General features: G+C 44.7%; 1 protein-coding gene across 3 annotated transcripts in view; it reads right to left on the bottom strand.

Annotated features, from left to right (window-relative positions):
* Positions 1–15,573, bottom strand: part of Psd3 (pleckstrin and Sec7 domain containing 3) — a 539,468-nt gene that overhangs the window by 432,490 nt on the left and 91,405 nt on the right. For all 3 annotated transcript variants that reach the window (XM_076553255.1, XM_076553257.1, XM_076553256.1), the window contains one exon: positions 14,158–15,041. In XM_076553255.1, coding sequence (XP_076409370.1) covers positions 14,158–14,940 — 783 coding nt within the window. In that variant the 5' untranslated portion in view covers positions 14,941–15,041. The remainder of the gene's footprint in view (positions 1–14,157; positions 15,042–15,573) is intronic.

Below are 15,573 nucleotides of genomic sequence, written 5' to 3'. Positions count from 1 at the left end.
AGTACCCATTTTACTACTGACCTGACCCTGGCCCTTTCATGAACATTTTAAAGACAAAAGTAAAATTAGAGAGATGAGGCATATAATTGTGAACAGAAGTGCTGCCATTTTCTCCCCATACACAATAGACTGTCTTGTCACTCCCATTTCAGTTCTCATTGGCTATCAGCCCTCTGACTGAGTCTTTGCCATTGGAACTCACAGCTAACCAAGCCAAGGTAAATCCAGGAGACCCCTTATAGTTTAAAATACATTGCTGGAGACCGAAAAGGGTAAAAAGAACATTGGGTGCAGTCCAGAGGCTGCTCACAGGGTGGGCTGTGAGCAGTGTTAAGTCCAGAGGCTGCTTACAAGGCCCAGGGTGGGCTGTGAGCAGGGGCATGGTGCACATTCAGCAAGAACAGGTGCATCTAGAACTGATTTCCTCACGGTCAGTACTATCTGCCAAGACCTTAGTATTTCTGCCCTCCACTTCTGAACCTCATCAAAGGACTTTGGCACTTGTGACACTATCTTTTTAAACTATAGCGAGTTCACTTGTTTTTCTGATTAATTGTAAGCCTCAATGCTATTCTCAAGATCCTTTAGCTCTGAATTATAGCAAATGCCAAATTTGTGAAGAATTAAGACACTGTTCACATGAGACATAATTTAAGAATAAACAAAATATAATCTTTAACTTTGTCATTAACATATCACATTGGGGTGGTAAATATAAAAATAATCTCTGTTCAAACTTACAGAGAGGAGAAGGAACCCAGATTCTGTATTTCAAACTCTCAAACCCAGCCAGGTGGGGATGGACAGCCACAGGAGAGAAAAGGTCAGGATGGGAAGCAGCTCAGTCATATTAGAGTGGGTGGAAGACTAGCAAACAGAGGCTTTCCGAAGTCTGCATTCTCTGTGCCAGATCGACGCCGCCCCGGCCTTTACAGGTTACATCTCATACAAGCGCTGATATCCTAGCAGCTAGAGGGTCCTCTGTTCCTATGACCTTCATTTTACAGAGGAGGAAAGAAAGGTTGGGAAGGATCAAGTGACTTGCCCATGGCTCCCCAGCTAGAAGGGCCAGAGCAAGAACCTGTCTGCAGACGCTATATCCTCCCATATTATGCTAGGCTGGCCATGTATTGATGTAACAGGGAAGGTAAGAACACCCGGATTCTGGTGCCATAAATATCTCCAGACCACTCATCTAACTTCCGTGGTCTACAAACCCTCAGAGTATGTGAGAGTATAGGATATGAACCCTTATTTAAATATGTTATTAAAATAATCAAAAGGCTCTTTCTGTGAGCTGATAGATTTTTATATCTTCTGTATTCGTTGTTCATGAATAACTTATTTTGATTTTTCTTGCTGAGGGCCTAAATTTTTTTCATAAAAGAAAAATCAGTCTCATCTGTGGTGGAGGCTGAGCAGGAGTGTAAAAGGAGGGAAATGAACTCCATAAATTCTTTGTGATGCATTATTTTTGTGTGTGGCATTCATGATGAAGACAGGTATAATGATCTTAACCATCATCTCCCCTCTGAGTGGAAGAAGCAGAAAAGCAAATCTTCAGTTAGTACCATTGTTAACTGGCATACTGTTAGAGATGTCACACATCTGGACATCATTTATCACCAAGGGTCATAGGCTTACTCCCAAAGGCAGTACCTGTATTGATTTATTGCTCATATAGCAGAATTTCAGTCCTTGCTCAGGGAGCCCCATTCAGCGTGGTGTCCCAAGCCCAATCCAGATGCTCACCGCTGTGGGCTTTCACCTGGAAATAGCATCAGGTCCTGGACCACATTCACAGCACCCATTTCTGTGATTCTGCTGTCTCTTAGCCACTGCCTGTCACCTGGGAAAGGGAATCTTTTCAAAACAAGGGAGAACATTCCAGGTCCAGTGTACGCATGAAGATCTACACCCAAATTTTCTGCCCCGAATTTAAAATTCTCCAATGCTGCATTAGAGGATGCATCCTTAATGTCTTATATTTTTAAATTCTGTGTGGAGAGGTAGCCTAACTGCATGTATGCCTGTGCACACTTGCATGCCTTGTCCCTGTGGAAGCCAGAGAGGGAACTGAATCTCTTGGAACTAGAGTTGCAGATGGCGGTGCACCACCATGTGGGTGCTGAGAATCAAATCCTGATCTCCTGGAAGAACAGCCAGTGCTCTTAACCACTGAGTCATCTTGAAGATAAATGATATCATTTATTAATGATAAAATATGTACTTCTTCATGACATTTTATTGTTTCACATATATGTAGTTTGCTAACTGTAATTTTTCATAACTCTGGATAAAAAGATACATTTCCAAGCAAGAAAATTTAAGTTCCAGACTAGAAAATGATTTTTTTCTACATTCACATAGTCCCACCACTTGATAATGGATTATGAAATCCGTGCATGAACTTGAGAGAAGCGCCAAACTCAAATGTTCTTCCACTCTTTCAGTTCACCCAGGTTTTCCTCTATTTACTCACCTTCAAGTCCATCTCCACTGAAAATGTTCCCTGAACTAAATGGAATAAAGAGGGTGGGTTTTCCTCTCGAACCAGAATGTGCAAGCAGTGACCTGTGTCTGCTCCCACTGATCAGGATCTCTGTCCTGCTGCTGTATTTTTTCACATAGTTTCAGGGGCTCTATGCAAAGCACTGTTAGTATTGCTATTTCTTTTTATTAAAAATAAAACTCACGGACTAATATCAAAGATAAAAACCTGAGACGATCACAAGCGTCCTCGAAAAACAACAACAACAACAACAAAATCCACCACTGCTCGCTTCCCCATTCACAAAGACCCTCTCAACCTTCTGGGCGCAGCTCGACTGTCGAGGGCCTTCTTTCTCCTCTGGAGTCCGCCAACGACTCCATGATCCATTCCAGCCAGGTGCATGATTTCTCTGCCTCTCAAACCAAGCGCTCTATTCAGTTGGACATCGGACCACAACATAAACAACATTCCCCCAACAGGCATGTACAAAAGGCAGACTGCCATCAGCAGTCCGCACAGCGGTATGAAGGATGGTGGGAAAACAGTTTGTAGTGACCACAGGAAAGAGCTCATCGACTGAAAAAGATCGAGCATAGGAAGGGTAGCCGTAGCCAGGCCTAGTCACCCAGGCCTCTGGTCTCAAGAACTTGGGAAGTTGATGCAGGAGGAAAGCAAGTCCCAAGCCTGCCCCGGCTGCAGAGGGGCTCTGAGGCCAGCCTGTAGAAATGACTGAAACCCTGCCTCAGAAACAAAACGGAGGGAGTGGGGGTGTATAGCTCACTGGTGGAGTGCTGGCCGGCGTGCATAAATCCCTGGGTTCAATCCCTAGCAGGACCCCAATTAATTAATTAATAAGAAGGGTGAGAATTTTCTGTTAGTTTTCTAAAACATCACAGAGAGTGGGAAAGACTTACTTCAGTTTAATATATTTAATACGTTTATTTTGCATGTTGTTTAAAGAGTGAAGCTGATGCTTCAGAACAGATCCAGTTGTTGAGGGCACATTTTTCCCAAAGATTATTCACAAACTAGATTTAGAAAACTAGGTCAGGAATCTCAGCCAAAGAGAAATATTACTGTAACTTCCTGGCCACAGGCCCACTCAAGAACTCCTTAAACATAAGCCTAAACCATGAGAAAAATGTTTGCAAAAACATCATTGTGCTTGATTTATGAGCCCAGAGATAGCTTGGAGAGTTATTCCACTTTATGGTAGATTTAAAGAAATCTACACACACACACACACACACACACACACACACACACACACACACACACACGCACATATGCATGGGCACATACACACTGTGTGTGTGTGTGTGTGTGTGTGTGTGTGTGTGTGTGTGTGTGTGTAAGTGCATGTTTGTGCACACATGGGGAGATCAAAGGTCAATGTCGGATGTCATTCTTCAGGAGTGGTTCACTTTAAAAAACAAAACAAAAAACAGGTTCATTCATTGACCTGGAGCTTGCCCAGCTGGCTAGTTCGCCCCAGAGATCTAACTGTCTCTGTTTCCCTGGTGCTGAGATTCTAACTGTGTAACACCAGACCTGGCTTTCTAAACGTTGGTTTTAGGGATTCAACTTCTCCATCTGGGCTCTACCATGAGCCCTTACAGAAATCTTTACTTAACTTAATGCATAAAGAAGCTTACAGAGGAAAATGAAAGGGTTGAGGTTCCACTCACTCCTTGTAGTGACCTGAGGACCTCCCGCCTGTCCCCTGCTCTCCCCCACCCCCCACTGCCTCCCAGCAGCACCAAGCTGGGGAGTCCAGGCCTTTAATATATGAGCTTCTAAAGGACACACAATCTGGCTAGAAATCCAGACACACACTGTAGCATTTTATTTTATTTATCACTGTAGTGATTTTATTCACTGAGACTCATAGTCCCCCAAAGCAAAAGGATCATCTCTAACCGAATAAAGTCATATGAAAAAGTTGACATGAAGATTCACGAGGATGCCTGGGGAGATGTTTCAGCGGCTAAAATGCTTTCTATGCTAGAATGAGAACATGATCTCAAATCCTCGGAACCACATAAAGCTGGACGTGGCTGCAAGGGTCTGTATCGTCAGCACTCCTGCTATGAGAGAGGAGGTAGAGGCAGGAGACTGCCCAGAAGTTTGTGGGCCAGTTGGCCTGGTATATGTAGCAAACAAGAGAGACCCTGCCTCAGACAAGGTGGAAGGGGAGATGGACTCCAGAAGATGTCCTTTGACCTCTGCACTTATGCTATGGCATTCACTTGCACTCACACACACAAATAAGTGCACACACACACACACACACACACACACACAAAGCACATAAAGATAAAGAAAACACAAACCACCAATCCGTGAGGTCCTTGGAGAGGCATGTCAGTCAACTCCTCACACGGTCTTTTCACTGCCTCTTCACAGAATTAGTAAGTTTTCTTTATAATTTAAACCAATCTGTTGTTTAGATTCCTATAGTAAGTTTTTAAAAAGTACATTAGTGGCAGACATACTAATAACAGAAAGAAGAGATGGTCCATATGGACAAATGAAGTTAGTACTAAAAAAGCAAAAAGACCTCTGAGAGAGAGACAGAGACAGAGACAGAGACAGAGAGAGCTAGTTGGGGGCCTTGGGGTATCATTATGAATGGATGCAAATAATCCTTCAGATGTAGAGCTATCAGCAAGAAACACCTGCCATTGAAGTGACTACCTGTTTTATCAAGTTATATCATGTAAATATACAAGGAAGTTGGAAATTTTTCATTGAAAAAAGTAACAAATTGACTCCTAATGACATTCTGCTATACTCATAGATCAGTGACTTGCTCAGCCATCATCAGAGAAGTTTCCTCCTGCAGCAGATGGGAACAGATGCCGATGCTCATAGCTAGACATTATGCAGAGAGAGACCTTGGGACACTCATCTCTAAATGAGATAACTCCATCAAATCCCTCCCCTCAGAGCTCAGGGAACCCCATGGAAGAGGAGGTGGAAAGAGTGTAAGAGCCAGAGGGGAGGAAGACACCAGGAGAACAAGGATCTCTAAATCAACTGAGCAAAGCATGTTATGAGCTCACAGGGACCAAAGCAGCACAGAGCCGATACAGGTGTCCACCAAGTCCACTGCCAGAGATCCGCCTGGCTCTGCCTGCCGAGGGCTGGGATTAAAGGCGTGCACCACCGCCTGGCTCATATGCAAAATCTTTCAGTTTGGTATGTTTGTGGGACTCCCATGTGAACAAGTGGGCCTCTGACTCTTGTGCCTTCTCTTGGGGTTCATTTCCTTTTGTTAATTTGTCTTGTCCAACTTTGATGTGATGGTTTTGTTTTAGATGATTATATTTTATTTTGTTCTGTTTTGTTGTTACCTCTTAAAAACCTCCTCCCCCTCCCTCTCCCCTCCTCCTCCTCCTCCTCCTCTTCTTTTCTGAGACAATGTCTTGCTAGCTCTGGCTGTCCTGGAACTCACCATGTAGACCAGTCTGTCCTCGAACTCACAGAGATCCACCTGCCTCTGTCTCCCAAGTCCTGGGATTAAAGGTATGCACCAAGCCTGGCTCAAAACCTGTTCTTTTCTAATGGAAGACAGAAAGGGAGTGGATCTCTATGGGAGGGCAGGTGTAGAGGGAGGGGAAACTGCAATCAGGGTATATTATATGAGAAAAGAATCTACTTTTAGTAAAATGGGAAAAAAGATTTTAAAAGAATATTTTTATTCAAAATATTTTTATCTAATTATTCATTTTACATTTATATGGGTATGTGTGGTGTGTATATGTGTGTAGTGGGTATGTGTGTGTGGTATGTGATATATGTGTATGTGTGTGTGGTGTGTATGTATGGTTGTGTGGTGTGTGTGTCATATGTGGTGTGTGTGTGTGGTATGTGGTGTATGTATGTGTGGTATGTGGTGTGTATGTATGTGTGTGTGTGGTATCTATGGTGTGTGTATGTATGTGTGTGTGTGTCATATGTGGGGTGTGTGTGTGGTATGTGTTGCGTAGGTGTATCATGTGTTGTGTGTGTGTGATATATGGTGTGTGTGTTATATGTGGTGTGTGTGTATGTGTGTGGTGTGGTGTGTGTGTCATATGTGGTGTGTGTGTGTGTGTGTGTGTGTGTGTGTGTGTGTGTGCTCACAGCGCATGTATGGAGGTGGTCAGGGGACATTTGGCAGGAGTTGGTTTTCTCCTTCCACCACACAGGTCCTGGGAATCGTACACAGCTGATGAGCCAGGGCCAGTCCTACTGAGCCCTCTCTCCAGCCCTTCAAAGGGCAAGCCAATGTTTATATCTAATAGATTTAATTTTTAATAACATGTTAAAAAGAACTCCACTCCTTTCTTCCTCCTTTCTCTCTCACAGTAAAACCTACAATCCTAAGCATGCATCCTTAGCTTGAGCAGAGGGAAAGCCCAATGTCTGATTTTTACATACATGAGCCCTGTAGCTCTTTATGGCCTGTGATTCTCTCCCTAATCCCACCCTGACCTTTCCTTGATCTTGACTTTTATTACTTTTCCTACACATCACAATTTGTTACTACTTATCTTTCACTGTTACTTTTATTTATTACTTGTGATTTGTGCCACTGTGTGGGGCACCGGATCTTCATGGCGAAAGACTGAATAGATATATAACTGAATTCTCCTAAGACCCTTCCGCTTGTGACATGAGACAAATGGGCCGGTTTGTCAAAGGCCACTGCACCATACAATTAAGCAGAGCACACGCTGAAGAATACCCAAGCCTCTCCCAGCCCAAAAGGCATTTCTAAGTGATAAAAAATGGCGAGGACTTCAATAGAACGCCTTGGGACTGTTATCTCAGAATCTCCTGGACCTAGACAACTAAAAGATTAATGCAAGCTATACATCCTGAAAACTGAAAGTTAAATGTCAAATAAATAAATAAATAAAATCACAGGAAATACACGCACAAAGGACAGATAAAAAGGATCCAGAGCTGCCGATGACCTCAAAATGTGAGTGAGCGACTATTCTGGAACTACAGCCTCTCCATCAGCTAGCACCGTAACCATCCTCCTCTCACGGCTGGATGTTCAGTTTTCACTGACACGGTTCAGTGTGAGGAATGGGTGTAAATCCTCACAAGGGACGTGGTTTTTCTTCACTTTGTTGTTTGTTCCGGCTTTGGAAAGAGTGGGTCAGGTGTCCCAGTGAACTGATGGAAAGTTGAAGAGACCGTAGGCAGAATCCGTGAGGGTAACCTGCCAGGTGTTCAGCTCTCTTCCACTAAGTACCGTGCATGAGCAGATCTGTGGTATCCCATATTTTCAAACACACACACACACACACACACACACACACACACACACACACACCGTTAAAGGAGAAAAAAAATTACCATATCATAATTGTTAGGTCTCAAACCAGGGCTAACCAAGGTGCCTATTTAACATAACAAAGCAGACCTGGCTGCCTGGTTCTCCCAGCATTCCTTGGTCCCTATCTGTTACAGGGTCTGGCTGGCTTACCTTGTCCCCCACCTTAAGTTTCTCCAGCGCAGGGGCTGGGCTGCCCTTCCCCCAGCTGCCCTTCCCTATATAATCCAGCCCTTTGGTTAGCTGGCCCTTTTTGACTACCCTTTACTCTCCTGGCCCGCTTCTCTCCCCTCCCCCGTCTCTTCACAGGGCTCTGCTCAGGGTCACTCTGGATTCTCCCAGATATCCCCGCCTCAGGCTATGCTCTCCCTTTTATCCACAATAAACCTCCTTCTCATGCCCTTCCTCTTTCTTTCTTTCTTTCTTTCTTTCTTTCTTTCTTTCTTTCTTTCTTTCTTTCTTTCTTTCTTTCTTCCTTTCTTTTTGTTCAATAATTAGTGCCTAACAGGCCATGATTTGAAGCTGACACTTTTTGTTTTCTTGATACCATTGTTATGGAGCCCAGGCTGGCCTTGAAATTGCAGCACCCTTCCAGCCTCAGCCTTTTGACTGCTCGGATCACAAGTGTGTGCATTCATTGCTGAAACTGACATATTACTGAATTCAAGGATGTGCTCTTAAAATAACCTTCCTGGAGGCCTTACAATCTGAGAGGCTCAGACAATATAATTCTACAAGTTGTATTATCATTTTGTAATACTCTGAAAGAGATTGGGGGACATTTATTGAATTAGCTACTCATATCTGCTTTTTATTCCCACTGTAGACAGGAGAGACATCTAACTGTACAAATAAAGGAAGTTTCTAACACAAAGAGGCTTCTCAATATATGGATTTTGGAGATGTGCCACCAAAGGCTACATCTCTAGTTGCCACTTTATCAACACAGGCCAAGTGGATTGACAAGATTGGTCCTAGATCTGTGGAGTTGGAAGGGAAGGAACCAGACCAGATAGCATACTCTTTCTAACAAACATGGAGTTCAGGCTCAGAATGAAGACAGACGCCTTCCCTTTACCTCCTTGAATCAGAAAGAAAGCCAGAACCCCCAGGTCTCAGCTCCCAGTCTGTTCACTTTTCTCCATAGGGACACATAGCTATAAAGTAGTCCACGTATTTTGCCCCTCTCTTCCTGTAGGTGGACTGAAACACAGAGGTTTTTGTAAGTACTCGACAGACGGTAGCATCTGTACAGCCATCCACAGGACTTGGTGTATGTCAAAGGAAGGGAGGAAGAGAGGTGTTGTCATGGAGATACCACGGCAAATTACGGGATGAGAGAAAACTGAAACCCATTCTACTGTCTCAACCGTTATCTATTCTAGTAATAAATCAAGACATCGTTGTCCCAACCAATGTAGCATGAAATGGACTAAAAATAAACCTTGCAATCCAATCAACACTGTCTTCGAAACATCAGAATCTTCTAAACAGGATGCTCCAATGCACGTTCAGCTGTCACTGTTTAAATTTCTATATGAGCACTTGTGCATGCTTTCTCTTTGTTCAAATTCCTTCTTAAAATTCAGCATTAATCACCAAGGTAGATTAAAATAGAGACAGAGTTATCTAGGATACCGTGTCAGGAGTGGAATAGCTTCTAAACTTCTGACAGGCCAGAAAAGTGAAAAAAGCTTGAGGAAGGAAGGAATACTTCCCAGAGAAGGGAAGTGACAGTTTCCTGGGGGGTTAAGTAGTCCAAGGCTCAGGGTTGGTCTTCAAAGGGAATTTCATTCAAGCCAGGATCTGGTCAGAAAAAGAAATATCTATGTAAAATCTGACAGCCGGCAACACAGATGCTAACATTCTGTGACGGAATTGGTGACAGACGTTGAACTCTCAGTTCCACACTGAAGCTCCAGTGTCCCCCAAGAAAGGCATGCCCCCTTTGTAGGGAACTTTTCACAATGGAGGTAAACGACAAGAGAATGCATCTTTAGAGACATGTGAGCACAACAGATGAAGTGAAATTGTGTTGGTCCTTTACCTCATAAAACACCTTCACTCCTTTCCAGATTCATGGATTCACAGTTGCCACAGCATTGGGCAGCCCCCAGAGAGCACAGGAGATGAGCTAGCTTTAGTCATCAGAGGCCTCGGGCCAGTTTATTGGCAGAACCAGAGCTTTTAAATTTTAGTTTTTCTTCTTCTTCCTCTTATTTTTCTAATCTCATGGATCCCAGTACAGATGACCTTTTCCCTAAACCAAAACTTTCTACCAAAAACGTAATGTGCTTTAAAGATTTATAGTTGAAACATTGGTTTCATTTCAAGGAACAATGATACAAAGCAGAGAGTTAAAACTATCTGGTGTATTCTCCCAGGACAGGGTCTGACTATCAGAAAATCCCCTGCCCTGATGTTTCTGTCATCAGAAGGCGCTGGTTAAACCTCCACTGTGCCCATGTCTGTTTTGCTCATCCACGTGACATTTCCCAAGTAATAAACACTCCTAAAAACTGGTGAGGAAAGCTCAGAAAGCTAACCAGAATGGAGTTCTTACCATGATAGAGGAAGGGAAGAGAGACAAAACAAAAACAAAAACACTCTTCGGGTTTTTTAGAAATTTGAACTATGAACATTTTGTGGGGTTTGTAAATGGTATTTGGGGGACAAGAATTTGAAATACATTCACTACTAACTTTTTAATATACTTATATATAGTCACTGCTATTTAAGGTGTACAGCAGGTAAGACATGAAGACTTAATTTTTTTATATCTGTAAATTTCAGAAACTATTATTGCGTTGTTGGTTTCCCCACGCCCTCTTTGGAATCATGTCTATTACCCTTCTTTTGATATCTTTAGCCCCCCAACTTGGGTGTAATGTGGACAGTTCCTTGTGCTCCCACAAAGGGGCAGCATAACATGGAGTAGGAGGCAAGGTGAGGGCAGGCTCTGGCCCCAAACTTTTCTGATTTACTCTGACAGGCTAGGCATGGGGATGTGAGGGACCTCTGATGGTGTCACCATGAGCCACAGCCCCACCTCCTCCCCACTCAGAAAGCTGGTGGTGCTGAGTGACATGGGCTTAGTTAGCTCTGACTCTCCCCACCATGGAAATCAGTCTAGTGTCAACCAAAGGTGCCAGGTTACCTTCCAAGGGAGTCTCCCCAGCTGTAGATGTCATGAAAGAAGGTTGAGGAAGCCCTGGGCCCAGGGTAGGTGACTTGACAGTCAGTCCTAAGATACCAGGTCCTAGCTGTGAGTCCCAGCAAGTTGCTGACTGTCTTTAAACATCTTCCCTCATCTGGAATTTGGGAATGATGCCACATACATCCTCAAGGAAGGGGAAATAGCACTCGGTGAGTTCTCTAGGTCACAGAGTGAGTGAGAGAACTAGAGCCAAGTTCTTTTTACTAATGCTAGTCATCCTGCAAATGAAGAACCAGGAGCGTTGATTCTCCACACTCACTCCTTGCATACTTACCTACATCTTATATCCTTACATCCTTACATCGTTTCATCCTCCTGTATCCTTACTTACATCCTTACCTCCTCCTTGTATCCTTATTTACATCCTTACCTCCTCCTTGTATCCTTATGTACATCCTTACCTCCTCCTTGTATCCTTATGTACATCCTTACCTCCTCCTTGTATCCTTACGTACATCCTTACCTCCTCCTTGTATCCTTACAGAGGATATAAGCCCATGACTTATGCTCTGCAGCCTGAGGGCTTAAACACCAAGGAAATATATTTGATCATTTGTACTACTGCAAAGAAGGTTTACTCTTGACATTCATTTTTTTTTTCTGAGAAAGTTGACACAAGGACCTCAACTCTACAACATGCACAGGAGTGAGCAGACTTTACTAAATCGAATCACCATTTCCCTTGAAATATATCTGACAGTACTTTTCTTTACTACATCAATTATAAGAGCCCACTGAGTCATCAAGGGGCTTGCCCTTCATAGTTGATTGAGTGAGAAAATGTTTTATTCAGTCTTTTTATGTTCTTATAGATAAATTCCCAAACATGAAAATACTGGGTAAGATTATCAGAATCTTTCAAACTGGGGGTGTGCAGGAATGCTTCAAGCTACCCAAGATGAACAGATGAAAAACTCTTTGCTGATTTTTCTCAAGACAACAAAAAACCCCAAACACAAACAAAAAACCATAGCGGGAGGCCAGATCACCTGACCTAGCACTTATAAAGCATTCAAAGGATTTGTAGATCCAAGGGAATGGATTTTACAGTACCTGTCTCCCTATGGCAGAGGAATTAACCTCTGGACAGCATGGATAAGGGTAAGCTTCTGAAGCCATATTCCCTGACTAGATTCTGGGAGCCCTCTGAGGCACCTCAGACCTCGTGGTTTCTCTGGTCCTCCTTAATGTCACATTAGTCTTGATTCTTCTCTTCTCCCCCTCAAGACAGGTATACTGCTAGGGACGTAACTCAGGGACACAGTGCTTGTCCAGCATGTCAAAAACCCTGGTTCAATCCTCAGGGCCACAAGATTTGAAAAGAAAACACAGAGGTACTGAGAGTCACTTTCAACTAGTACCTGAGAACACAAATGACTATGCCAAGCAAGGGATACTGTTGTTTTCAAGATGAGGGAACTGGAACTCAGTTCTGGTGGCTTGTTTACAATTAGGACTTAAACTTGGGACATCTATTTTCCCCTAGGAATTCCATAACCTTTAGTTTCAGCAGGACAGATGGGGAAGGGGACGACATTCACTTAAGAAGCTAAAATAAAGTGTCTAGTGCTGAGATCCACATTCTTGGGCCAACTCCCAAAGCCCTTCTCCCTGGAGAACTGGCCACGGGTCTGAAGCTTGAGCCTATGTTCCAAAGACCAGAGGGAAGACGGCCAGAGATGAATAGTATCAAAGTCCATAGATAACTACTGTGTGACCTACATCCAGACACTTGGGCTCAGATGCACAAATGTCATGCCTCCTAAGTCCCTGCAGGAAGAGAGATACAAGAACTAGATGGGATGTGAACTATTTCTTAAGGAAGTATGCTCATATTGCTTCACTCCAGAGAGAACTTGGGCTCGTCCTCAATTGTGGCTCCGCAAACACTCTGTTTAAGAGAGCAAAGAGAAGGAGAGGTGGTGTGTGGAAGTGCACAGGAGACAGGCACAGGATCTAGATGAAGCAGATCACTCCCAAGCCCTCAGAAGGCTTCTGTGAATTCCATCTAGCTCTCCTGCGCTTTCCTGACAGTTCCTTTCATGTCGGCCTTCTACATACATCACACCTTTCTTCTACCTCATTCTACTAATCCTTACATATAGACTCAGTTTACCCAACTCTTATTGTTACAGTATAACATGTTGTTATACTGTATGTTACCCATGTTACCGGGAAAGGGAAAATGAAAAAAAAAAAAAGACTATTTTAAATTTTGTTAACCCGTCTTGAGAGTGGTGCACCTGAACTGGGTAGAGAGGGTGGACCTCAGGAGCTAGCATCTTGAGAAGGGTGGTCCAGAGGTGCAGAGAAGAGGATGCTAATACATCACAGCATGGCTGTGGTCAGAAGAAGGGTCTGGAACAGCCCAAAGGAACCCTGGATGCCACATGGGGCCACCTCCCCGTTCCTGACAGTCAGAGGCTCGTGTCCAGGACTGCTCATCCACTTGGTGCCCAGTACAGATGGCAGGTGAATGTGGGCTCTGAAAGTCATGTGTTCAAGGAGATCAGGTGTTCCAAGGCTGTGCTTAGGCTCTGAAAAATGCCGCTCCCCACTCCAGCCCTCTCCCTCCCTAGTATCCTCAAAGCTACCTTCATTTTTATTCTTTTTTTTTTTTTTTTTGAAAGGAGGGAGAGGATTTTGGCTTTACCACACTCTCTCTTTTCTGAAACTGGAAATACAAGCCTCGATTTCTCAGAATGGTGGTGAGAATGAACAGATGTGAGGAAACACCTAGTACAACAGCTGGCCACGGCCCCATCCCATGTCTGCGGACACCATCCCATGTCTGCGGACTTCCCTGTGCTTCTCTCTGTCCTTCTCTTATAAAGTATGCTCTCCCTCACCCAACTTCTCCTTGACAGAAATCTTGAGAAACTGATACTCATTGTCTCCTTTAGGGCAGGATGTTATCGGTGGCGGGAAGGTAGCAGAGGATGGGAAAGAGCCCAAGAAATACTGCAGCTGGTGGGCACCTCTGCGGCTGAGGTATGGGTGACCCGCAGGAGAGGGGGACCCAGGGTCCACACTTGCATGTCTGTGCCCTGTCTCCATCCCCTCTGCAGCGTGATGGCTGGAGTCTAGGGGGTGGCAGTATTTTCAGCTCCTTACCTTGAGAGGCACAACAGCAGGCAGGGCCAGGCAGCTCTGGCTGATCTGAATGGTGGGGCGGTACCTGAGGAGTTGAGCCCTTATTGCCAGGACTGGGGTACCTGTTTCTTCTCCATAACTCTGCGCAAGTACCCCTTGGGTAGCAGTCCCTCTCCTCTGGATGGTCCATTTGCCCTTGTCAGCCCCATAGGGCAGGGTACTTGGTGGAACTGAGAATTCGATGACATTCCTGGCCTGTGCATCCATACCCCACAGGTCCTCCTGGGCAGAAGTGACTGGCCAGTGCCTCCAGTCCATGGACGGACTGCTGCTTCCATCATTCATGGTAGGAGCTGGGCTAGCAAGCCTGCATAGCAGTGGCTGTGGTTGGCCAAGTCTCCCAGAGGCAGGGGCCAGGCAACGCCTACTACGTGGGGATCCGCAAACACCACCCCTCCTTACATCCAGATTCTGGAGTTTTTCTGTGTCTTCCTTCTTTTCCTTCAGTGAGCAGCAATTGAAAACAGCTGGTTTCTGTGTTCCAGGGCTTTCGGCGGCGGCGGGCAGCAGGCTCAAAGGAGAGGGAGCTAAATCCTGTGTACATCTGAGGTCCCAGCACGCCAAGAAGCCTGTCCTGGGACTTGGGAAAATGTGTCCCTCCTCCAGGCCCCCTGGGGCTGCTGTTAAGGCTGCAGTGACTGGAGAAGGGGCGGGGAGAGTCAGGGTAGCTCGGGTAGGGGGGGGCTGCAGCTGGATGAAGAGGAAGGAAGTTTTCATCTGCTGTTGCTGAGGCTGCTCGGCCATTTCCTCCAAGGGAGCAGGGCTGGTCCTTGCCAGGGTTTTGGACCTCAGTGCCTCAGCAGCTGCAGGCAGACATGACTCAGCCCCATGGTTTCACCAACAGCCTGTGGAAGGAAATAACACACCTTTAGCACCCAGGGGGAGTCCCCGACGAGTTGGGGGCCAGAGGACTGTGTTTGCTGGAGAACTGGACTCTGCTCAGAGTCACAAAAACAAACAGATTGGTGGAGAACTGTCCACAAGTGACAGATGTGTGTGTGTGTGTGTGTTTGGGGGGGGGGGGTTGCCTATGTCCAAATGGAATTACTTTCCACACTTTTTACTGTCCATTCTATTGTTTAATCCTAAATTCTCTTAACCATACCTGTGGTTTAAAGTCTGATCTGAAAGATACTATGTGGTTTATCAATGAAACCTCCTGTAAACTTCAAAATCGACTTTCAATGGCCTTTGTCTCTATATGTGTAACACGGTTGCAAATAATCTAAACCTTTTTGTGAAGCTCTTCTTTGAAGACTATGGCTCCTTAGGGGTTCTCATGGTTCAGGTCAATGTATTCAGTACTATAATTTGAAGGTGATGTCTCTAAAATTCGAGTGTTGCCAAAGTGACTGAGAGGAGGAACTTCTGAGAGGT

The sequence above is a fragment of the Peromyscus maniculatus genome, chromosome 17 (genome assembly GCF_049852395.1).
Source record: "Peromyscus maniculatus bairdii isolate BWxNUB_F1_BW_parent chromosome 17, HU_Pman_BW_mat_3.1, whole genome shotgun sequence".
In the NCBI taxonomy this organism is placed as follows: domain Eukaryota; kingdom Metazoa; phylum Chordata; class Mammalia; order Rodentia; family Cricetidae; genus Peromyscus; species Peromyscus maniculatus.
The sequence above is the reverse complement of the archived record's forward strand: the minus strand, read 5'-3'. Positions and strand labels throughout refer to the sequence as shown.